Here is a 26,088-nt window from a genome sequence, read left to right on the forward strand (position 1 = left end):
TGATCTCAGACAATATGAAGTACATCAAAGGCCACTCAGCGAGATTGTTCTGTTAATGAGATTACTTTTTAAAAAGAAAACTTTCTTACGCAAAACCCATTTAAGTGGCTTCACCTATCCCAGACATCTAATCGGCTATCAGACAACTGACCCGCAATAGGTTATGTGCGGTGCCTGAAGCGGAGACCAGCCAGTAATGCTGCCAGGAGGTATCTGAGAGCACTTGCTGAAGGGCTTCCCATCCGATTTGCCCTTGCATCTTCTCTCCTCCACCCATTTCCAGAGGGAGATGCCTGCTTTGCGCAGCACGGCTGAGGTCTGGAAGGAATCGAGCTCGCGACCCTATTGCTCAGATTTCACGGGTGCCGTGTACAACTTAAAATGCGCAAGACATGGCTGCAATAGGGCTGTTCCAATGAGTGGAAGCTGATCAGGAGGTTCCTGAATGCACATAGAGGCGGAATGTTTCTTTCTGCTTCATCACAAGCCACGGTGACAAGAATGTTTTAAAAGATTATTTCACAATCGTTTTATCAATCCATTTTTTTTCTTTCTCTTGTGTTTAGGTGCTCCTGGGCTGCCAGGTGCATCTGGCACCCCAGGTTACCAGGGATCTCGAGGACTTCCAGGTCCCCCAGGACATCCAGCTCAATATACTCTACCAGGACGGAAAGGTGCTTTACCACAGCAATTCAGTATTATGCTTAGATATATGTATACCAGAGGAACTGTAGGAGTGTGAAAAGGCAATTCATCCCATCTACCATGGTCTGTCACCCTGATGCTATTTCAGGGCCCAGACTGCCCATTGTACAGTTTTTTTTTCCTCATACCAAATCCATATTCCTCTGCACCCTGCTGAATTGGTAATCAATCCAGTTCCCTTTAGGGAGTGAATCCATATAGTCTGTTTGAGGAGTTGATGGCTTCAAGCTTGAGATTAGTTTGCAGCTTCTTCAGTTTATAGTAATGCTTACATCCAGTTTACTAATTCCCTTCATCTATCTATCTCTAAGCTTTTATAATAACTTTATTATTTCAGCCCCCTGCTGGGTGCCTGACAGGCAAAGCATACCTGAAGTGAACTGTGCCTTTAAGTGGAGGGGCGCCCTTGATTTTCCTGTTGTGGGCCATTTGCAGGCCCATCGTTGTGGTAGGGATCGGGGTGGGGGTGGAAATGAGTACGGCTGCAAGCCTCTGACTGCTGCTGGATTGTGGTGGGGTGGGGGGAGGGGCAAGCCCAAAAAATTGAGAAGCGATCTGTTTCTCATAATCTATCGTCAGACTGTCCTCTGCATCTCCACAAACTCGCTGGTCTGCAGCAGTCCCAGTGTGAGCCCCAACACCAGGATTCTTCAGGTGTCCCTCTGTTGGCATGCTCAAAGGGCCAACAACAAGGAAAGTGAATCAGGAGCCTGGGAATGCACCCTTCTGCCTCCTTACCACTCTAATGTTGGGTCTGTGCCTGCTGCAAGCTCAGGCCCGGTTACATTGCATGGGGGAAGCCCAGGAAACCACAGAGCAACATAATGGGGCAACACATCTCACTTTTTCCCCCAGGCCTAAAAAGAGAAAAATCTCCCCTATTAAAATCTTGTGTATAGCATGCGCTTCCTGTAAGTGTCACACTTACACCTGTAACACCCGCCCTGTCACACTCTATTGATAGCCCACCTGTTGTTGTAAAACAGGACATCCTCCAGCTTACGGTGAGCAATCCCCTGGGAGATTTGCTGGCTATTTTAAAGAACCAGATCAGGCTCTTTCTCCCTATTTTTTTCGAAAGAGAAGAAAATGCCTTTGATTGAACATCTCTGTGAGTTGGAATGACTGTCAGAGAAGGAAGAATTTGGAATAAACACATAAACACACAAGTTATTAAAATAGTAATTCTGTAACTGATACTTAGCCAGGGATTTACTTCAAGTAGATTTTAACCATTGATGTTTAAGTGAAGGATATAAACCACTTGAACTTGGGAGCATAGGAATGAACAGGACTGCAAAAGACCATTTGGATCCAATTGACCTACCCCAGAGCTCAAAAACAATATACACAATTCACCTACTATATTGCTCAATTGATTTTCCACCAAATACCTGTCCAACTCTCTCTTAATATTACTGAGATTTCAACCTCAATCGCCTCTCTGGGCAGTCCATTCCATACATTCGACTCTCTCTATGTGAAATAGTTATATCTGATCAGTCCATTTATCTTCTCCCTTCTGAGTTTCATCCCATGTCCCCTTGTTGTCATTCCCTGGGCTGTAGTAAACAGTTTCTCAGGGTTCAACTTAAGGGTCTCGAATATCTCTTTTGCTTCATTAAGATATCCAAACTCCCTTAATCTGACTTCAGTGCTGTTAATACACCCAGATGTCCACTTTTCTATGTAAGACTCTGAGTGTTTATTTTTTGGATCCATTATTCAGTTAGCTGTTTATGCCAAGAATAATGGTCACTATTTTTCCACCAGGACTCCCAGGCTCTCCAGGGCTAGATGGTTTGAACGGTTTGCCTGGACCAAAAGGGCCACCAGGAACACCAGGTACTTACCAATAAGAACTTCATTAGATTTTGTTTGGGATTGAGGCATTACACTGTTACATGATCCTTTCACTAGAACCGGTACTCTCTTTGTGAAGTACCTGTGAGTTGAAGTCTAAATAGTTCAGTCATACAATTAGAGAGGATAGTATTCCAATTCTGGTAACACTATAGGGCAGATATTAACCCTGCCTGCCCAGTGGAAACCAAGTGGGCAGTTAAAATGGCCATGATGACTGTGAACTTGGGGGAGCGCTCCATGGAAAGGTGTTTTAAAACCTTGGGCCTCCCCTGCCCTGAGCTATCCTCCCCCTCCCATGACCATGATGTCTTCCTGATCCCTGACCTGACTGCTGAAATAGGTGGGAAGCGGTGGCTGGCCAGCTGGAAGGGACATAATTTCAGGTAGTAGGATGCTGCAGGCCAGGACCAAAGGAACAGTCACCGGCACTCGGGTAAGTCGCAGGGATCGGGTTTCGGGAGGTTCTCACATTCAGGAAGTGGGGGAGCCCAGGGTCGAGTTGGCCTAAACTTTCATTGTGGGGCCCGGAGGAGCACTCCTGTCAGAATCAGTGGGTAAGTCTCCAGGCTGAATTTAACTGTCCACCCACCCGGTTTCCATCGGTCAGGTAGGGTCAAAATCGCCCCTTTCTGTTTGTTCGTTTTCTGGATAACGGACAGTTTTCTGCACAATGAAAAATAATACTACAAGATACATTAAAACTAATCTAATTTTATTTAAGCAGTTGTATGGTGCTCATCACATGTGTGTCCAATGTGTTTTGTAGCTCCTGTATAGGATAACAGAAATGGAAATGGACTGGACAGATAAGGAAATTCTTTTAGCTTTACATCAAAGTTACTGGCTGAGAATTTCCTCAGAGCTGGTTTCCATCGCACATTTGCCGAATCTATGGCAACGGAGCTGAGCTCTGAGAAAATTCCGGTCGTTGTTTCGAAATTGAGTGGATATTTATTTCCTGATGTTATAACTGTTTAGGTGGTGGTTTGAAGGGACTGCCGGGGTCTCCAGGTCTTCCTGGCCTAAAGGGGGAATATGGGACACCTGGTACAGGAATTGGAGTACCGGGATATCTGGGAGAGAAAGGCCTTCAAGGAGATCCAGGTAATGTAGAAAATTGACTACAATAATTTGTTAACATCGTAGGATTATGTGCCATGGTAGAATGTGTTTGATGGCAATATTGGCGATGTTGCTTTCTTACTATAGTGATTAGCGTGTCACCACAAGGAATTTGTACCTCAGTATCTTTACTGCTAGTGATTTACTGTGCCACAGTAAGGCATGATATTTGGTGTGGGTTATATTGACATGTTATATTACTGGAAATTGTCCCATTGTATGCATACTAATGAGTTTGATGTTATTATGTCTGCGAATCTGCCTTAAGCCAAGTAGATGTCTGTTCAGTTGTTACCTGTGGCCACCTGATTATCAAAACCGGTATTAAGGAGCTCCCTCATTGGTTTGGTGGGAAGATGCACCATGTGGTATGGTATCTAGCTATACTGACCTGGAAGATCCCAGGTTTGATCCCTGGTCTGTGCTAAGTTAGCTGATCACAGCAGGATGGTGGTGGAAATAGCTACCTCTCTCCCAGGATAGGGAATGGAAAAAATCAGCCAGTGTTACTGCTCCTGATTCTATGCATTGATTCCTGCTGCAAAGTACAGTTTGCATTTAAGGGGAAGCTAGATAAGTACATGAGCGAGGAAAAAAATAGACGGGTATGCTGATAGGGTTAGATGAAGTAGGGTGGGAGGAGGCTCATGTGGAACATAAACATTGACAGAGACCAGTTGGGCCAAATGTTTCAGTGCTGTAATTTCTATGCAATTCTATGTATAGATGTTGGGTAAGGACAGGATCAGGCTCAGCTGTGAAGCCTGCCGTTCATTGCCCAAGGGGCTACACATGAAGAATGAGCATTTTTGCAAGTTACTGCAGGCCTGCAGGTAGTGCTTAGCCATACTCCAGTGTAATCAGTGCGTCCAGGACAGGAGGAAAGAAAAGGAGGGAAAATTGTGGGAAAAAAAAGAGAAAGAGATGGATGGTTTATTGCCTGTTTCCCATTCCTTGGTTTTCTGGCTCTGACTGTACTTTACATCTAAAGCTTCCAATACATACAGTCACTTATTGAGTGTATGACATGAACATCTGGGTCAATACTGCAGTCCATTGACGTTGGTCTGAAGTATGTCACTGCCACAGATATGAAGGCATAAATTTAAAAATACATTTTTGCCATTGATCTATTAAAATGAATTTGATAATGTGATGATCTGGTTGGTTGGTGTAATAATTTGTGCAACCATGTGATGATAATTTCCTAATCTTTGACTAGGAGAGGCACAGGGTAAGGAAACAACTTCAACATATGAATGGAAAATTGGAGTGTGGGCACATGAATAGCGATGAGGGTAATTTTAACCTAACCCATCCGGCAGGAAGCTGACGTGATCAGATTGGCCGCCTGTCTTACCCGTTGCCTAATTTTACTTTCCTTTGGTTTCCCGCTGGCCGGGTTAGTTAATATTACCCCCAAAGTATTGCTCAGGTGTTTCACTTTATCATCTAGAACAGAGATTGGGGGACATGCCTGACTTGCACCTGAAAACCCATAATCCCGCTCTGCCTTGGTAACTATAGCAGAGCGGGAGTTGCAGCCAATTGGTGACCCAAGTGCCTGAACCCGTCGGATTTCTCAGGATCAGGCTATTAGCATAATAGCAGTGGGCACCCATGCCAATATTGGCCCTTCTTGGGTGCCTGTCATTATTGGGGTGGGGTGGTTATAGCAAAATGCAGTGCTAGTCAGCTCCTTGTAGGCGTAAGCCAGTAGGTTTGTCTGTAAACGACAGCAGACATTTGAAACCCGCTCCTTTATAAGAAGTCTGATTTCACTGGAGCGAAAAGGTGAGCCTTGGAATGTTCCAGGCAAAGAATCCAGCCTGGAACACTCAACTAGGCCCCACTTTAAATGTACTATACAACTGTTTTTTGCAGGAACACGTTATGTTGGAGCCTTAGGAGGCAAGATTAACGAGAATTCCAACACCATCCCACCCGTTCTACCTCCTTTTACTACGGTCAGGCTGCAAATGAGGCAGACACAACTACTGCATGACCCGTCCCCAGAGGAAATCCATGCAGCTATTTATTTGGGACAGAGACTCGGCCATACTGGGTCCCACCCCATTTCTGCACTCACTTGTCTCCGCCCGCTCAGATTATTCCAGCGGACCACACCAGGCCCCGAGGAACTTCGGGACCCGTAAGAAGTTGAGAGGTGTATTGAGGAATAAGATGTTCAACCAAATGTCCTTAAAGGAGAATAGTGTGTGATGCAGGGAGGGGTGAGGAGAGAAACTAAACTGGGGAGAGAATACTTGTACCCTTTTTACCACTCAAATTAAAACAGAAAACTATCTTACTTTTAAGTTGTTCGAAAAATGTTGCTAGGAAATTAAGACTATTGTTTCTAGTTGTTAGCCTACCCAAAACAATTGATTCACTCAACAACTGTCTACTGCCTCATTAGGTCGTGGTGGATCACCGGGTCCTCAAGGGGAACCAGGTGCTCCAGGAATCACCATCCCTTCAACTGTTCCGGGGAGGCCAGGTGATGTTGGTCGACCTGGATATGATGGTGAATCAGGTAAGGTATTTCTCTCAGCAAAAACAACACAAAGGGAATAAATCTCCTCCTGTCTGTTCGACCTAGAGTATTTACTAAGCGAGCATTATCAATTAGTGATTTTGTGTGCTAGTGCTCTGGACTCAATCATTCACTATTTTCTCTTAGAATGGCTCGTGTGTTACAGTTGTTGTCCACGTTAATGCACAGATTGGAAAAAGTTTTCTTACTCATTAAGTCCTTATTAACAACAACAACTTGCATTCATATAGCATCATTAACGTTGAAAAAATTCCAAAGGCGCATCAAAGAGGCATAAGAGAGAACAGATACTAAGCCAAAAGAAGGAAAGATTAGGAAAGGTGACCAAATGCTTGGTCAAAAAGATAAGTTTTAAGGGGGGAGGGGTCTTAAAGGAAAAGAAGAAGAAGTCGGAGGCGGTAAAACAGCTGCATTGTGGCCCAATTTCAGGGATCGATGCCTGTGCCACAAGGACGCCTGAGAAACATTCGACCCAAAATTGGGTCGGGCCATGTTTCAGGCATCCTTGGCATCCTTAAATATTTAAATGAGTGTCCTAGCGCCTGTTTTCAGTCCCCATTCAAAATTCGATTGTGACAGGGCCTGGCCCACTCTGGATTCATATGTGGCTGCTGCGGCCTAAGCTGTTGTAGCCAACTAAAGGTAAGATTTTGAGAATTTTTTTGATTTAAAAAAGCCTTCTTGTGGAGCCAAGAGAGCAGGAGCGCTCCCCCGACTCCACAGTCACCGCGATTCCCCGAGCCCTGTTGCTCACTCCAACCACCCAACTTCCAGCTTACCTTCGGGCCACTGTCTGCGACAGTGCACAAGTGTTGATAAAATTTACAGTGCTGCCCACCGCTCTGCATGATGTTCTGCAAGAAGCCAGGTAACTGGTTCACCCATTCATGCTCAGGAAGTGTCCTCCATTGCATAGCTGGCCCTTTTGAGGTCAGAATCATGAAGCAATCCAGCAGGCTCAGTGTTCATGCTTAACCTCCGCCCAGCAGCAGTCTTGCCATTCTTGAGTTTCCAACTCTGCCTCTTGCTCGACTGTGTTCCTCGACTCATCCTCTGTTCCCTTTTCAAGGTCACTGATACCTTCTGAAGTGTGATGCCTGAGCTTGTGCTTGCTTCAAGTGGTCTGAGTGACAAGAGTGAAAAGATGAGCATTGCAATCCTCTTCCTCAGCTTATGGGTCTTTCTTTGAAGGAAGAAAATGGCACATTATGAATGCATAAGATTGCTATGCATACTACTGCTGCACTAACAGCACACAGAAACACTCACTTTTTAATCCGATGAATATCAAAATCATTTTAACAGTCAACATGTATGATAACCATTGCACAAACTCAGAGCATTGTTGCTTCCACACATTTCAGTGCCTTCCAAAGCTGTGTGACCTCCCAGCCTAATATACCCACGATGGCCTCTTCATAGCATATACAGGGTTTTATTTGTTGAGCGATATCACCAGTTCTCAGATGATGTTACCCGTTGAAACTCCCTTCTTCTGCTTAGAAAAGACCAGTATGCATTGCACGTCCTGTTTTAATACTTCTGAAATATCTTCATCACCTCTCTTCTGTGTTCCATATTCAACTTTACTGGATAAATTCGGGTTAACAGTATACTTCTGTGAAACTATTCAGGCAAACATGTCTGACATCTTAATCTCCTTGAATACCTACATATAGCAGTGTGGGGTAATTGACGAGCATTTACATTGATTTCTTTGATATTCTTCAACGCAGGCAACATTTTTCACACAGCACATTCACCCTCAGTGAGATAGTTCCCCATGATTCCCCCCAGACAGTGACTTCCTATTGAAACTGGCAATATTGAAATTAAGAGTTTATGCCCAGGCACTTTGACTAATAATTTACTTATTTCCGACCTGATTTTTGAAGCAGCTTTTTTTGATTGAAAAGGTATTTGGAAATCTTTATGTCACCCATCTTTCTCTATGTGGGAAACAAGATCATATAGACCAATCTGTTCTGTGTTTTAATGATGTGGAGATGCCGGTGATGGACTGGGGTGGACAAATGTAAGGAGTCTTAGAACACCAGGTTATAGTCCAACAGCTTTATTTAAAATCACAAGCTTTCGGAGGCTTCCTCCTTCGTCACCTGACGAAGGAGGAAGCCTCCGAAAGCTTATGATTTTAAATAAAGCTGTTGGACTATAACCTGGTGTTGTAAGACTCCTTACATGTGTTTTAATGGGTCATGTTTCTCCACCTGTCAAGTTTTGTAACTCCCTCTTGCTCTTTCTTGAGTTTCTTAGAGGTACCTTGGTGACTTGACTGTGATAGGGGGTGAATTTTCTTGGCGCTTCTCCCACTCTGCCGCTGTAACCCCGTTTACACATGTTTAGGGAGTTTCCACCAAAGTTACGGCAGAGAAGCAGGAGAAAGCCTGAGGAAATTCAACCCCATAGTGTCAGTTTAATTTAATGGTAGTACTGCAGTGAAAGTTTATCCAGTAGGTGGCAAGCTATCCAATCTTGGGCAAAGTTTGGGTTCAGTTCTTGTTCGAATAAAGTGTTTAGTGGAACCCTTGCTGGCTGTTTTACATTTTGTTGTGTATACACGACATTGCTTGGGACACTGGTGATTGTAACGTGCAGGGCATATGCTGATGGTTGGTACATTAGGAAGGTAATGGAAAGGACCCCAGATGGGAAAAGCCCACTTGAAAGGCTAAAGCTATGATGATGGTACTGTGCACATGATGATCTGATAGAAGAGTGACAACAGACAGACATCTGTAGGATTTGGCACAGGCGAGTGTATGATAAAAGAGGTCTTGTGGTTTCTATGATCAAATTGGTTATTACAAATGGCTGACTCATCTCAGCTATGTTCTCACCCCAACAACCTCAGTCATGTATGACTGCAAACTGTGAAGTTCAAAGTTAGCTGTACCTGGCTTGTTTGCCTCCAATTTGTAACAACATCCAATGGACCGATCCAGTGGCAGTGGAATGAGTTAAGAAGCCAAGATGCAGGTGCTGTGCTGTTAGAATATTACCTGAGGAACTGTACTACTGCCCATATCTTAACCCGCACCAAGTCCTGCTCATCCATCACCCTGTGCTCACTGATCTGCATTGTCTCTTGGTCTCCCATGCCTTCAATTTAAAATACTCATCCTCATGTCCATATACTTTCATGGTGTCACCCCTCCCCAAGAATTCTGCTTGGCCTCTTCTGTATCCCCACACCCTTCACCCCACCATTGGCACTCGTGTCTTGAGCCATCTAGGCCCAAGCTCTGGAAATCCCTCCCTATACCTCTCCACCTTTGTTTCCTCATTTTTTTTTGCCTCTTAGACCAAGCTTTTAGGTGCCTTTTACACTAAAGGCACTTAAAAAATTGCAAGTTGTTGTTGGTGGTGTTGTTTTCAAAAACTGGTCTTTTGCTGGTCCTAAATGGTTTTGTGTTGAATAATCATTAATAAATGTGAACCATTTATGCTAATAGAGATTTACTTTTCTTACTGTTGCAGGTCTTCCAGGTCCAGTTGGTTCTCCTGGGCCACCAGGCTTGGGATACGAAAGGGGAGATCCTGGTAACCCGGGCTTTCCTGGGATCCCCGGACCAAAAGGCATACGCGGGAACATTGGACCTCCTGGATTCTCAGGAGTCCCAGGTGCTCCAGGATTGAAGGGTAAGCAATGAAGTATAACTTTTATCCCTCTTAGTGAAACATCCCACCAGCTCTAACAGAGGGTTCAATGTCCATTGAAAATTAAATGAATACACAACAGTACCTAGCCTGTTCCCAGCTAAGTTTCCTCCCTGATCGGTGTCCATAATGCTCCTGGATTTCTTGAAGCATTTCTCCCTCTAGACAAGTACATCAGGGAGGAAGGAATAAAAGGGCATGCTGATAGGGTGAGATGAAGAGGGGTGGGAGGAGGCTTGCGTGAAGCAGAAATGCCAGCATAGACTAGTTGGACCAAATGGCCTTTCTCTGTGCGGAAAATTCTTTGTAATTCCCTGACAGAGAGAGATGGCAGGTCTGCATAAGGCTGACGGAAAGGACATGTTTAAATTATCTTTTGGTATGACATAGATTGAGGGAAGAGAATAGTTCGTTCTGAAAATAAGCCCATTACTCCTTTGTTATCTTCTTTCTTTAACCTGCATTTTTTATTTTACAGAAGTAGCCAGATTTGTAAAACATCCTGCTGTTCCTTGGTTGAATCAGATAGTTGTTTTTTTATATTTGTGGTATATACGTTTTCTAATTGCGAGTATTTTGCGGTAGAATATCTAACTCCATATGCAGCCAACTCTACACTTCAGAAGAATAGAAATTGAAACTCCCTAATGGCTCTGTGGGCAAATGCATCACCCAACGTGGGACTGAGCCATGATCTCTAGGAAGGCTCCAGATTTGTCTCCCGGTCGATGCTGTTAGCTGGGCAGCAGTTGGAGTGCAACGGTGGTCTCAGCTCCCCTGGGCTTGGGATTGGAAAAATCAGCTATGGTTCCCGTTTCTGATTGCTGTCCAGTGACCTGCCAAAAATGTGTATAAGTGAATGTTGTGTCAGGCTGATTTGTGATGCTGTAACAGTTGAATGGCCTGCGGACAAACAGCATCTAGGTGCATATATGGATAATGGCCACTTCTGTGTGGTGTTGGAGGTTGATAATGCTGATGGGACCTTCCTGAGCAAGAATCAGAGCCTTGAGGAGAGGACAGGGGTAGCATTGAAAAAAAAATGAATCAAAAATCAAAAAACGTTTCAATATACACCCAGTGTATTTACTGTTGTTAAATGAACAACTCTTACCTACTTGAGTAAGTATTTTGGTGCCTACATTAACCATTGTGCCATTCTGTATCATTTATTGTATAACTTATTGTTGTAAGACAGCAATTTATAATGCAGATCATATCATATTACAATTGGTAGAGCTGAATGGCGCAGCGAGTACATAACAATTTCATGTCATTGACTTGGGTTTGAATCCAGCCCACAGTGATAGGATGAAAGTCTCCTTCGGCTGTGAGGGTCCTACATGAAATGGGTTTGGAGCAATCTCTACCCGCTTCCCAGTGGGCGGTGGCCCACATGATAAAACTGTCCTGAATTTGTTACAAATTGGCACTAAATCATTAACCTTGCTTTGAGAGACCCTAAGGACGGCAGATGTGTGAAATAATGTCACACTGATACAGAGTAAGGGTGGCCTCCTAAGTTTGTTGTTAAGGTACATTGTAGAGAATAGAGCAAGTTTTGCGCCTCACCTTGCACTTGGTGTATCTAACCAGAACCTGATATGGACAGTGGGTGCAGAAAGATGGGAGTGTACCATTTACCTTGATGACATAGTTACCTGAAAATTGGGGATTAAAAATAGAATATCTAATAATATTTTCAGATTTAAATTCTGTTAGAACCCTTTCTGGAGTGACGAGAAGAACAAATAAATCTATTGCCAGGCATAAGGTAATAATAAACAACCCAATTCTTTGTTTTAGGTCAAAGGGGAGAACTAGGCAGAATGGGATTTCCAGGCACAGATGGCCCTTTTGGTGATCATGGTTACCCAGGACCCAAAGGGGACGCTGGTGTTCAAGGTAAGTTACGGTGTTAATGCAATGTCGTATATGGCAGGCTTTCTCTCCAGGCTACCTGCGACAAGTTTTATTCAATGAATAAAATTAAATCCATGGACATTTGGCAGTTTTCATCCACATCCTTTTCAACAGGCCTAGAATGCAGGCACTCCCTCCAACGAGCTGTTTCCTGGGCTGTCCTACGGGTGAGATTTAAATGAGAAGGGAAAGAGGGGAAAATGGTTTAACACCCTGCCCATAATGTCCGTACCTCTTCTTCAAGTGAGGACAGCACATGGATGAATCGTGGCCCTTCTCCTGTGGCTGCCTGCTCTCTGTTATTGGGCGCAAGCTCATCCTACAAGTAAAAAGGAAGTGTGTCAGTGATCGAGTAGTGAGAAGTTTTGAGGAAGTGCATGTCAGGGTAGAATAGTGTTGCTGCTGTGTGAAAGATGGCAGAGGTGTGAGGAGGTGAAGGTAGTAATAGTGAGGGGAATTGCTGGTGCAGTACTGCAGTAGGAGCAGAAGGAGATGGAGTGAAGAGTGCGGTACTGATTGAAGGAAAGTGCTGGTAATCGGGTGAGGGAAGTGTTGGGAGTGCTGGAGTAACAAGTAGTGCAAGGCTAACCAGAGAATAATGAGAGATATGAGTTAGGATGCTTAACTTAGCTAGCCTTGTGAGGTCATTGAACTTTTTCCTGCATTGCAGCTGGGTCCTGGGGGCAATACTTCCGGCTCTGACCCACTCTGCCAGCTCTGCCCACTTGTGCCGGGCAGCTTGCCTTGACTTCTTCCTGCCGCCTAGTGGATAGAAGATGTCCCTCCTCCTGGCAAACGGGAGGCAGGGGCCTTGTAGCTTCTCCTGTGCCTCCCATTGTCCACAATCATCAGTTTTTATTGCATGCAGTCAAAGTGCACCTTCCCTTTAAGAGGTGCAGAAATGGCATCAGCAACCCCCGCCCCCCCCCCCAAATTAGTTGAGCTGCCACTGAACAGAGTGAATAGCATTGGCAGCCCACCTATTTTATTTGAATTAATCAGGGGGACCAATTTCAGGCCTTAGTTGCGTCCATGTGATCACGCACATGCTCAAAGACTGAGGGGGAAATATTCGATAAGGGTCCGTTTTGGGCGGTGTTAGCACGATACGTTACCACTCCAGGCCCGACAGACCCTGGGCAGGCAAGACGCAAGTTTGGATCCAAGGGAGCACTTACCTGCAATCAGCGTTCCTTTCCAGGCCTTGCACATGGAATCAATACAATTTGCACTTTCCACCACCAGAGGGAGCTCATTCTCTTAAAGGGAGGACGTTTCTTAGAAATCTCTTAAAGGTAGCTGGTACCTGTTATTTGCTGAAAATAACAGTCTACTGTCTGCATGGAGTCTGAACAGAGATCAGACATCGCACACTTAAAACACAGATGCAGATCCCATCCCGATGTTTACACACTGATGAGTTATGTTAAAACATTGAATAAAGGTTGCGCACTACTAAATCCCACATCCTCCAATCTGCACAGCAGACCTCACCAATCTGCCGATCTGAGTTGGTACCCGGCCTGCGAGAGTGCATGCACCGAGGTTCTCTGCTGATGCACCTTGGGTGCAAGAGGAGGACAGAAGGAGGGACATCCTATATCTGCGGTGGGGGGGTGGGGGGGTGCAAGGGGCCCTCCAGACATATACTCAAAAGGCAGTGGGAAACAGTGGGGGACAAAGTCAATGCCAGGCGCACAGTATCATGAACATGGATTCAGTGCAGGAAGAAGTTCAATGCTTTGACATGAGTGGTCAAGGTGAGTGAGGTCAACTGTCAAGTGGCGTCTCCTACCAACTGCACCACGCACTACACCCCCCATCCCCCCACATACCAACAAACTCTTTCCATCAGTACTCAACTCTTCCAATCAGATGCTTCCTCTCACCCTTACACATTACCACTGTTTCAAGTCACCCACCCACAACTCACAGGCCACACACACTGGCAGCTATTCAACCATGCAAGCACATCACCCAGGCACACGTCCCGCTTTCTTGCAGGAGAAGGTGGCAAGAAGCAAGTGGTCGTGGCATTTAGCCCCTTGAGCCTGTTTCACCATTCAATGAGATCATGGTGGACCTGTGACCTAACTCCATATACCTGTCTTAGCCCCATATCCCTTAATACCCTTGGTTCACAGAAATCTATCAATCTCACATTTAACATTCACAAGTGAGCTAGCATCAACTACCATCTGCAGAAGACCGTTCCAAACGTCTCCCACCCTTTGCGTGTAGAAGCATTTCCTAACTTCACTTCTGCACGTCCTGGCTCTAAATGTTAGTCTATGTCCCCGCGTCCTAGTATTGAAGTCCAGGAGACCTCCAAAAACAGTTACAAATGTCTCTGCAGCCAGAAGCAATAATCCAGCCACTAACCTGTAAATCCTGCATGGTCCCTTTAAATAGCGCCGGTGGGGGGTCCTCCAGGCACTCTTAAGACACGTTCAGATGGTCGGGGTTAAGACTGTGCATTGAGTTGAGCGTTAAGTCCCAAAATGGTGTCTATCACTTTAAATCAGCATTGCACAATGTTGACACCATTTTCTCCCTACTTTACATGATTCCAGCGTTCGTTATCTGCGCCTGCGCAAACTCCTATATTAAGATGGCGTCTGGTGCACATCATGCAGGAAACGTGCGTGCGCATCCAAGACGCCATCTTGGATGTCGGAGAGGCCGTGTAGCGCTGAAACAACGGGCGCTACACGGCCAAATTTAGCTCCCTCCATACCAAACCGCTCTACCAGTGTAAGAAAGGGACAGGGTCAAAGAAGTTGATTCCGGTGGCATCAATGCCAACCCCTAGTGTACTCTCCCTTCCAATAAAGGAATAGCATAGATGTGGGCACTCTCCCCCATGAGAAGAAGTTTAAGTGTCCAAATAGTCCTACTGAAATTGGATCAGAAAGCTAAAGAAACTCAGGACAATGAACCAAAAGTGCCAACACTCATAATTCACTCACGAGTCCTATGAGCTGCAGAGGATTTTTTAAATGCTTGTCATTCATGCAGGAAATTTAAACATAACTTTCTATATGTTTAAGTTCACATGTGAATCACAGGTATTTAAAAAAAACCTATGCAAACTACAGGACGCATGAGTAAATTTTGAGCGCTGAAGGAGTGAGGCAGAAATCCAATTCGTGGCTTAAAATCCTCACTTCACCAGGAATCTGTTTCCACGTAAAATATCCTACAGTCAGTCTGAAGAAAAAGAATGAGGAGAAACAAATGGCAACTGATCAAATTGGAACAACCAGAACTTCCCTAGGTTAACTATACAAAAAACAAGTCTATCAATACCTAATTTAGAACATGATGTGGAGATGCCGGTGATGGACTGGGGTTGACAATTGTAAACAATTTTACAACACCAAGTTATAGTCCAACAATTTTTATTTGAAATCTACAAGCTTTCGGAGGCTTCCTCCTTCGTCCTTAATTTAGAACAGGTATCCTCAGGCAACATCCCATATAAAACTCTTTTTTTTTAAAAAAAAGGTCTTGCATTACTGCCAACAACTGACCAGAGCGTTGGCAACATTCCCTACATAACCCAGGCTTCATGAGGGACACGCTTCAGCCTAAATGCTCGTGCTCAGAAAACATTGAGGTGTCAGGCAACCGCAGTAGTGTACCCACAAATATCACTTGCCAGACTTAGTTACCTGGTATGCTGTATGCCACGGAGGCACTGCATGACAATGTGTTGTAGCGGATGGGTAATTGCTATTAAAAAAAAAGACTTGTAAAAAGTGAACCACACATAATGAAACCAGATGTCAAAAGAATGTCAGATGTCAGAGATCCGTGCTTCATCATTCAAGAATGTTGGAGCATTGTGCAAGATTTCTATATGGCGATCTGAACTCAGCTATTTTACTGAAGCCCAGAGGGAAAGTAAAAAGGCGCAGACATAGTTTCTCCAGGGGGGTTCCAGGCACCATCTCCCCTCACTGACAGCAGCAGGCACCAGAATTTCTGGCATTGTGGGGCCGAGATGTGCCCATACTGGCACAGGTGCCCACTGGCCCCCATGCAAATGAGATGCCCTTAGCACAGAACCCTGTATACTGCAGATGCCAGCAGGTGCATTCCAGCATAACTGCCAAGACCATGGCCTGTGTAAATTCAGGACTTGTATTCTATTCATGTATTTATGAAAATGAACCAGTTTGTTAATTTACAATCGGTGCCTTGTCTTGCTAGACTGCTTTTCAGCCCACCATCCTTAAAAACTAGGAAGAGCACACATGGCAGCACATGAGTGTTTATGGTAGCCAGTATAAACAAAAGCTTTTATGTTACGATCTCTGGGCCACGCTATCATAAGGGACGTGGATTTGCCAACACACCAAGATTGGCCTGGAGTCTCCAGGTATTGAAGACCTTGTTTGTGGGACCTTACTGTGTGCAAATTGGCTGCTGCATTTCCTACATTACAGTGGTATACACTTCAAAAGTACTTCATTGGCTGTAAAGCGCTGTGGGATGTCCTGAGGTCATGAAAGGCGCTATCTAAATGCAAGTCTTTCTTTTTATTTAACCAATGAATCACTGTGTTCCATACAGGCGATCCAGGGCCAATAGGCTTCCCAGGACCACCAACACGTATCGACGAGAGGCCCCCAACCCCAGGTTCTGTGGGCCTTCCAGGATTTGATGGACAGCCAGGTGCTCCGGGAGACCAAGGTGCCCCAGGATATTCAGGATTTCCAGGTAAGTTTGACTGTCAATCAGGTTGTGTGTTATGAATGTCATTGCTTCAGTTACATTTCACAGTCAATCAGTTCTTTTTAGATTAAACGAATTGCCAAGGGCCATAGTGCAGAAAAGCACCAGGGTCAACAACAAGAAAGTACGGGAGGGTGAAATAAATGTAGCAGTTGTAATCAGATGTCTCCAGACTTGGTTTTAGATTGTAGGAAGAAGGGAAAGCTGAGGGAGATAAGGGGGTAAATGTTCATCTTCACCTGCCTTTTACAGAGCCCACTGGTATTGCGTCCCATTGAAATCAGCGGAATGAAAATTGGTCAGTTTCTATAGCGGGCGGCTGATCTGCTCCATCTGATCACTGCTCATGTGATGAAGGACAATTTACTCCAGGGAGTTCCATAGTTTTAAGATCCTGGAAAAGAATGAATTAGAATGGGAGACACAATGGGCTCAATTTTAAACTTAAATTTTGGGAGCTGGGGGGCTGCGAAAAATGCAGAGCGGATTCAGAAGCCGGCTCCAACCCGCCGACTTCCGAGTTCCCCACAGACCTGTGTGTGCGCACGCTGCCCGAATCCGGAAGTCCCACCGGCAATTAAAGCCGGTGGGATGATAGTTAAAGAATGTGAGGTAAATAAGATACTTTACTTGTGACATATTAGGTAGTTAGAACGATTTTTAACTTAGCTGGGCGGCTTTCCCTTGGCTTCCGATTCACGCCTGGTGAAACCAGACGTGAAGGGCCGAATAAGGCAAAAATAAACGTTATAAATTAAATGAAAAACCATTGCACAAAGTTAAAACACAAAATCAACCTATCTTTCCACCCTGCTCCGATATCTGATGTCTCCCTCCCCGATGTCCCTCTCAGCCCCTGATGTCGCCCTCTCCGGTCTCCCCCTCTTCCCCTGATGTCCCTCTCAGCCCCCGATGTCCCCCTCTGATCTTCCTCTCTTCTTCCCCCCCCTCTGATCTTCCCCTCTTCTCCCCCCCTCTGATCTTCCCCTCTTCCCCCCCCACTCTGATCTTCCCCTCTTCTTCCCCCCCACCCCTGATCTTCCCCTCTTCCCCCCCACTCTGATCTTCCCCTCTTCTTCCCCCCCACTCTGATCTTCCCCCCTCTGATCTTCCCCTCTTCCCCCCCACTCTGATCTTCCCCTCTTCCCCCCCACTCTGATCTTCCCCTCTTCTTCCCCCCCCTCTGATCTTCCCCTCTTCCCCCCCCACTCTGATCTTCCCCTCTTCCCCCCCCACTCTGATCTTCCCCTCTTCTTCCCCCCCCACTCTGATCTTCCCCTCTTCTTCCCCCCACTCTGATCTTCCCCTCTTCCCCCCCACTCTGATCTTCCCCTCTTCTTCCCCCCACTCTGATCTTCCCCTCTTCCCCCCACTCTGATCTTCCCCTCTTCCCCCCCCTCTGATCTTCCCCTCTTCTTCCCCCCACTCTGATCTTCCCCTCTTCCCCCCCACTCTGATCTTCCCCTCTTCTTCCCCCCCACTCTGATCTTCCCCTCTTCTTCCCCCCACTCTGATCTTCCCCTCTTCTTCCCCCCTCTGATCTTCCCCTCTTCCCCCCCCACTCTGATCTTCCCCTCTTCCCCCCCCACTCTGATCTTCCCCTCTTCCCCCCCACTCTGATCTTCCCCTCTTCTTCCCCCTACTCTGATCTTCCCCTCTTCTTCCCCCCTCTGATCTTCCCCTCTTCCCCCCCCACTCTGATCTTCCCCTCTTCCCCCCCCACTCTGATCTTCCCCTCTTCCCCCCCACTCTGATCTTCCCCTCTTCCCCCCCACTCTGATCTTCCCCTCTTCTTCCCCCCTCTGATCTTCCCCTCTTCCCCCCCACTCTGATCTTCCCCTCTTCCCCCCCACTCTGATCTTCCCCTCTTCTTCCCCCCCTCTGATCTTCCCCTCTTCCCCCCCACTCTGATCTTCCCCTCTTCTTCCCCCCCTCTGATCTTCCCCTCTTCTTCCCCCCCCACTCTGATCTTCCCCTCTTCCCCCCCCCTCTGATCTTCCCCTCTTCTTCCCCCCCCACTCTGATCTTCCCCTCTTCCCCCCCACTCTGATCTTCCCCTCTTCCCCCCCACTCTGATCTTCCCCTCTTCCCCCCCCACTCTGATCTTCCCCTCTTCCCCCCCCACTCTGATCTTCCCCTCTTCCCCCCCCACTCTGATCTTCCCCTCTTCCCCCCCCCACTCTGATCTTCCCCTCTTTTCCCCCCCCACTCCGATCTTCCCCTCTCTTCCCCCCCCCCCCCCCAATCTTCTGTTCCGGAGCCGGATGACGTTTCGCTCTCTTTCTCTTTCCCCCCCCCCCCACCCCCCAACTCGCCGCTGCAGCTCCTGTCGGCAGCCAGCCTGTCAATCAGGTTGGCCGCCGGCCATGAAACCCGGAAAGAACCTTAATCACCATCAATTACATTGCGATCGTGTCGGAAAAGGTAAGTTTTTTTTTTGTTCGGGTTTTCCACACGCACCGTCACCGCCCCCCCACTGCCCCCCTCCGCTGCCAACCCACCACCGTTTCAAAATTGAACCCAGGGAGAAGGAATATTTTTTAGGATGGTGTATTTGGATCTTAGACGTTTACCCTATTAATTCCAAGCCATGTCTACAAGGGATTTCACATGTGCTTTCCGGACCTGCCAAAACAATACATTCATCAAATATGAAAAGAATCATAACATCTATTCTTTGTTTTCTATAACACGCCATGCTATGTTCAAAACAAAGAGTGGGTGACACTTTGGGAGCTATTTTAACCAATCTCACCCCCTGTATGTCTCGGTTGCACACTGTGTTGGGTGTTTTTGCTGATGGGAATCTGCAAGGAAGTTAGGTGAAACTGATTTTATCTTTCCAGGCGGTGTCTGTTTCCAAATTATCCAAGTTATTGAATGAGAGAGTAATGATTGCAGGATTTGTTCTTGTAGGAGACAGAGCAGTGTAATTGGACCAATAAAACTCATCGCTGGACTCGTTCCCTGGAAGTTATATTGCTGTAACGTCAGGAGTAGCTTGGTAGAATGCAAATATTCTAAAAGTAAAATAATTTAAGGGCGAATGATTCTAATTTTCCCCCTTAACCTCGTGAAAATTTGTTGCTGTACTACTGTACTGTTTTGTTTTATTCGTTCATGGGATGTGGGCGTCGCTGGCGAGGCCAGCATTTATTGCCCATCCCTAATTGCCCTCGAGAAGGTGGTGGTGAGCCACCTTCTTGAACCGCTGCAGTCCGTGTGGTGAAGATTCTCCCACAGTGCTGTTAGGAAGGGAGTTCCAGGATTTTGACCCAGCGACAATGAAGGAACGGTGATATATTTCCAAGTCGGGATGGTGTGTGACTTGGAGGGGAACGTGCAGGTGGTGTTGTTCCCATGTGCCTGCTGCTCTTGTCCTTCTAGGTGTCATAGAGTCATAGAGTTATAGAGTCATAGAGTTATACAGCACGGATAGAGGCCCTTCGGCCCATCGTGTCCGCGCCGGCCATCAAGCCCTGTCTAATCTAATCCCATATTCCAGCATTTGGTCCGTAGCCTTGTATGCTATGACATTTCAAGTGCTCATCCAAATGCTTCTTGAATGTTGTGAGGGTTCCTGCCTCCACAACCCTTTCAGGCAGTGAGTTCCAGACTCCAACCACCCTCTGGGTGAAAAAGTTCTTTCTCAAATCCCCTCTAAACCTCCCGCCTTTTACCTTGAATCTATGCCCCCTTGTTATAGAACCCTCAACGAAGGGAAAAAGCTCCTTAGTATCCATCCTATCTGTGCCCCTCATAATTTTGTACACCTCAATCATGTCCCCCCTCAGATGGTAGAGGTCGCGGGTTTGGGAGGTGCTGTCGAAGAAGCCTTGGCGAGTTGCTGCAGTGCATCCTGTGGATGGTACACACTGCAGCCACAGTGCGCCAGTGGTGAAGGGAGTGAATGTTTAGGGTGGTGGATGGGGTGCCAATCAAGCGGGCTGCTTTATCTTGGATGGTGTCGAGCTTCTTGAGTGTTGTTGACTGTTCCTTATATACAGCATCTTCTGGTACCTCCACCAAGTAGCCATCGTCCATATGTAAACCAAAACATTGAATGTTTGCAGTGTTGCCCATACTCATACTTCTCAAAGGGAGTCTGACACAGTGTCCCAACAGGCTGCCTCAAAGTACCTCTGCTTTGATGGCACCTCGAGACTCCCCTTTGATGCTGTGTTCAGACTCGCTTTGAGAATTGCAAACATGAGCACCACTGGAGTTACAGGTGCAGCAGGTAATCCAGAAGGCAAACGGAATATTGGCCTTTATTTCTAGGGGGATGGAGTATAAAAGCAGGGACGTCATGCTACAACTGTACAGGGTGCTGGTGAGACCACACCTGGAGTACTGCGTACAGTTCTGGTGCCCTTATTTAAGGAAGGAATTACTTGCATTGGAGGCAGTTCAGAGAAGGTTCACTAGGTTGATTCCGGGTATGGAAGGGTTGTCTTATGAGGAAAGATTGAACAGGTTGGGTCTATACTCATTGGAGTTTAGAAGAATGAGAGGAGATCTTATTGAAACATACAAGATTCTGAGGGCACTCAATAGGGTAGATGCTGAGAGGATGTTACCCCTCATGGGGGAATCTAAAACTAGGGGGCATAGTTTCAGAATAAGGGGTTGCCCGTTTAAGATGGAAATGAGGAGGAACGTCTTCTCCCAGAGGGTCGTGAATCTTTGGAATTCTTTACCCCAAAAAGCTGTGGAGGCTGAGTCGTTGAATACATTCAAGGCTGAGTTAGACAAATTTTTGATCAGCAAGGGAGTCAAAGGATATGGGGAAAAGGTGGGAAAGTGAAGTTGAGGTAAAAATCAGATCAGCCATGATCTCATTGAATGGCGTAGCAGGCTCGAGGGGCCGAATGGCGTACTCCTGCTCCTATCTCTTATGGTCTTATGGAGTTGTGTATATGGTAAGATTTTCTTTCTCTTCGTCTCCTTGTAATGCAGGTATCAAAGGTCAGCCAGGAAAACCTGGTAGAGTGGGACCAAATGGTTTACCTGGCCCTCCAGGTTTTGTGGGAGATTCCGGTCTGAAGGGATATCCTGGACCACCTGGATTAGAGGGTAAGTAAAATACACAAACAATTTAAAACCAGGCAACCATACTTAAAATAGTACCATCCTGCTGGTTTTGACTCCTTAAATAAACAAACGTAATAGTTTAATTGAATAGTTTTAAGGATGAGGAATAACAATTATTGTAAAAGTTTCTCTTTGTTGTTGTCATCATATCACAGACCCTTCTCTTCATTCTTTGTTCTTGAATTGTCTGAATATCTTGCCACAAATGCAGGATGTGGAAAATGGCCATTGTTGCATCTTGCTAGTTTTTCCTTAAAATTGGTATTGGCTTCCTTCACTAAGCACCATCCACGGCTAAGAAAATTGATGATCATTCTGTTCCTGGGACTCCTCCAGGGTCACTGTGAAGCTGGCCACCAGAGGGCGCACATGAGCAGCCTCAAGTTACCTTCCTTTGCACCCTGTGGGCAAGCAACAAGCAGGACTGAGATAGGAAACTCGGCATGCAGGAGAATTTGGGTGTAAATCTTGACCCCCCCAATCTACACTGTTGCACATTGGTGCTCTGAAGTGCTTTTTGTTTAAAAAAACATGGGATAGCAGCAACTGAGCGCAAAGTGGTGCGAACTGACCATAATCAGATATTCTCAAATTTTGGGCAATTTTTGTTTTGTACTTGCAAAATCATAGTTCAGTGTTCATCCAACAGGCACCCGCAAAGAAGCAGTGGAGAGTCCTTTAGTGTAAGATTAAGGGTAGTAACTATAGCAATGATTCTGAAAGTGCAACTGTGCCTCAACATTCTGTACGACTCTCCTAAATGTCTATGCAGAACTCCAGCATCAGGGGATTCATACATTTATGTACCCTGCCTGCAGAACACTCGCTAATGTTGCATTTGCCTCCAAGTGCTGCTGATGACAGCCCTGAGCGCAATAAGTAAGCAATACAGTGCGGTTAACTCTGAAGGCTGCATTACCCATCGAAAGTGGTGATATCTACGGGCACCCTCCCTCTAAAGGCGACAGCACACCTGACAGTGATGTGAGCATTGGCATGAGAGGTGCAGGCGGCCATCTTTTCTTGTCACCTTAGTGTGTGTTTTGCTCATGTGGCTTAAAACTGACTGCATATGCACGGTATACAGAAGATTCCACAATGCTGTGATCCTGAGGCAACATGAAAACATCATTGAGGCAGTTTGGTCATGTGGAAATCTATTCCTTGTACACACAAGTTCAAATGCACGCTTAAGTATTATTTTGGGGAGAAGTGGGTGCTTTCAAGTTTTTATACCTTGTTTGGTTTGTACCCATGGTTCATAAACCGTGTTTTAACCGCATTACAACAGTGACTACACTTCAGAAGTTCATCATTGGCTGTAAAGTGCTTTGGGACATCCTGAGGTCATGAAAGGCATTGTATAAATGCAAGGCTTTCTTTCTTTCACCATAAGAATTTTTTCCCCCTCAGACAACGAGGTGAGAAAGTTTTGATTTTTGTGAACTACCTGCTCCTGGCATGTGTCCTGTTTACACTATATTTTTTCACTGATTTCTACCAGCTTCACAGGATAAGAACATAAGAAATAGGAGCAGGAGTAGGCCATACGGTCCCTCGAGCCTGCTCCGCCATTCAATAAGATCATGGCTGATCTTCAACCTCAATTCCAATTTCCCACCTATCCCCATATCCCTTGATGTCCAAAAATCTAACAAGGCTGTCAACATCTCTCTCATTCCATTGCTACTTGTTAAATACACACTGGTAAATCTGCCCAAACTGGTAACCCACCCCCTCCCAAAGTAAATAACTAATATTTTAGTGATTATCTGTGTTGCAGAATTAGCGTGTCCTGCAGTGATTCATGGAAACTATACCTTGCCTATTGCATTGCCACAACTTACTGATTGCTGCCCTGCAAGCTGTGGTTCTGCCCCAACCAAATAACATCTCATCCAAAAGAAAGCACCTCCAACAGTGCAGCACTCCACGAAAGTGCCAGCCTAGATTATGTGCTCAAGTCTCTAGAGTGGGGCTTGAACCCGTGACCTTCTACCTTAAGAGGCACAAGCGCTACCAACTGAGCCACAACTGACACAGTCAGCAAGAGGTAGAATGGAATCGGTTAACCAGCATACAATAGAGTCCTGATTGCTCATACAGAGCTCCCATTAACTTTTAAAAAATCAATAACTGCTAAAAACACAGCAGAACCTACAAGAAAACAATAAGTAATGTTATGGGTTTCCAGTACATTGGAGTTTGAAGAACCACAGAACACTTTTTCCTTATTAATTGTTGTTTTTCCCAGGTAACCGTGGGAACCCAGGTGCATCAGGGTTGCCAGGAATGTCAGCTCGCAGTGTGAGTGTTGGGTACACGCTGGTGAAGCACAGTCAGTCGGACCATGTGCCACCCTGCCCACTGGGAATGAACAGACTGTGGGACGGGTACAGCTTACTGTTTGTGGAGGGACAAGAAAAGGCACACAACCAGGATTTGGGTGAGTGCATGGACACCCGCCCCCCCCCACTAAAAAGGAACAGGGGAATCCTGGGATAGGATCACATCAACTTCATGACACGAAATGAGAGACCTTAAAGAGACAATGTGAAGAGGCTGAATTAACATCCATCAATGTTTATGGAGGATTGCAAATATTACACTCCCGTTCAAATAAGAGGTGATAGGAAAACTTTTAGAGACAGTAATCCAGGACAAAATTAATTGGCACTTGGAAAAGTATGGGCTAATAAATGAAAGTCAGCACGGATTTGTTAAAGGAAAATCATGTTTGACTAACTTGATGGCGTTCTTTGGCGAAGTAAGTGAGAGGGTTGATGAGGGTAGTGCGGTTGATGTTGTGTAAATGGACTTTGAAAAGGCATTTGATAAAGTACCACATAATAGATTTGTTAGCAAAATTAAAGCTCAAGGGATTAAAGGAACAGTGGCAGTGTGGATACAGAGCTTTGGGGAAAGAGCAGGGGAATAGGACTAGTTGGATAGCTCTTTCAAAGAGCCGGCACAGGCACGATAGGCTGAATGGCCTCCTCCTGTGCTGTACCTACTATGATACTATGATATCACCATTAACCCAGAGCGCTTTGGCTGCACCTGAACATATCTGAATATAGTTCCCTCATTGTCTGCGGCTCAGTACCAATTCTGAGCTACTCTCTCCAGACAGTGCCATCAGCGCGCATTGTTTATGCAAAATAGCAATGACAGAAAACAATGTCAATGTTAAAAGTAATGACCTGGATTTTTTTAATGGGCTGATTTTTAAAAGGTATCTTTGTGGTGGGCTCTTTCCTTTAAGGAAAAGTTGAGAGCTTGCTTGGTTGCTCACCCAACAAATGCACAGCCCACTGCAGCGCCAAGCCCCATAGATCGGGAAGATCCCTGGTTTGATCCCTGGGGTCAATGCTGGGAGATGGCTGCTCTCAGCTAGAATGACTTAAGGTGCTACATTTGACCTCAGCACTGCTGGACTCAGAAAGGACAAAAGCAACAAGGGTTTCCATTCCTGATCCCAAACTGGAAAGTGTATATGCTCATCTGGTGAAGACAGGCTAGCACTTGGCCTTCTATAGCCAAATAGCCTGTCGCCAAGCATTGTCTGGGCTTATGTGTGGAGATTTGCTTCTTGGGCAAGGTACCAGATGCCAGCTGGTGCCTGTGGAGTGCCCATAGCATGAGTTAACACTTTAAGTGGAAGATACAGGGCCTGTGTTTATCGGGGGAATGATTAGATTTTAAAAGGTAATCACTGATGGAAAGGCATGTGGTTTATGTCGAGCAAGGCTGGTAAATATAGTATTGTACCAGTGACCATGTGACACACTCTTGGTATCTGGTAAAGGTATGTGAGTGTTTTTAAAAACTCTTGTCTTCCCTCTTCTACAGGAATGGCTGGCTCGTGCTTGCCTCGCTTCACCACTATGCCTTTCCTGTACTGTAATGTCGATGAGGTGTGCCACTATGCAAACAGGAACGACAAGTCCTATTGGCTTTCTACCACCGCTCCCATCCCTATGATGCCCGTTTCCAACCAGCAGATCCGACAGTACATCAGCCGCTGCTCAGTCTGCGAGGTGCCATCTCAGGCCATTGCTGTGCACAGCCAGGACGTAACCATTCCGCAATGCCCCGAAGGTTGGCGAAGCCTCTGGATAGGCTACTCCTTCCTCATGGTTAGTGCAAACTTCTTTCGATAGCAATTGGTGTTGGCTTTGGCACTTCCCGTGGGTTAGACAGTGTGCTAGAGGGGTTTTGCACATGGTGGGACACCCAGCATGAACGAGCAGCGGCAGGTAGTGGTGGCAGGGACAACCCAGGACGCAGCTCACCAGAAGGCGAGCTCCTCTCCCAGTTCTGCTGAGCAAAACAGAGATGAGGACTTCAGGGACCCACCTATGAAAAGAAAACTGCTGGCTGCACACAAGCATTTATACCAG

The 26,088-nt window shown here is 45.9% G+C and overlaps 1 protein-coding gene across 5 annotated transcripts in view; it reads left to right on the top strand.

Moving 5' to 3' along the window:
• LOC137333091 (collagen alpha-6(IV) chain-like) overlaps positions 1–26,088 on the top strand; it is a 356,547-nt gene that overhangs the window by 321,950 nt on the left and 8,509 nt on the right. For all 5 annotated transcript variants that reach the window (XM_067997216.1, XM_067997215.1, XM_067997219.1 and 2 more), the window contains 10 exons: positions 567–674; positions 2,479–2,550; positions 3,550–3,675; positions 6,113–6,229; positions 9,749–9,910; positions 11,735–11,833; positions 16,430–16,576; positions 21,551–21,667; positions 23,940–24,131; positions 25,538–25,824. In XM_067997216.1, coding sequence (XP_067853317.1) covers positions 567–674; positions 2,479–2,550; positions 3,550–3,675; positions 6,113–6,229; positions 9,749–9,910; positions 11,735–11,833; positions 16,430–16,576; positions 21,551–21,667; positions 23,940–24,131; positions 25,538–25,824 — 1,427 coding nt within the window. The remainder of the gene's footprint in view (positions 1–566; positions 675–2,478; positions 2,551–3,549; positions 3,676–6,112; positions 6,230–9,748; positions 9,911–11,734; positions 11,834–16,429; positions 16,577–21,550; positions 21,668–23,939; positions 24,132–25,537; positions 25,825–26,088) is intronic.

This window comes from Heptranchias perlo, chromosome 15, assembly GCF_035084215.1.
Source record: "Heptranchias perlo isolate sHepPer1 chromosome 15, sHepPer1.hap1, whole genome shotgun sequence".
Classification (NCBI taxonomy): domain Eukaryota; kingdom Metazoa; phylum Chordata; class Chondrichthyes; order Hexanchiformes; family Hexanchidae; genus Heptranchias; species Heptranchias perlo.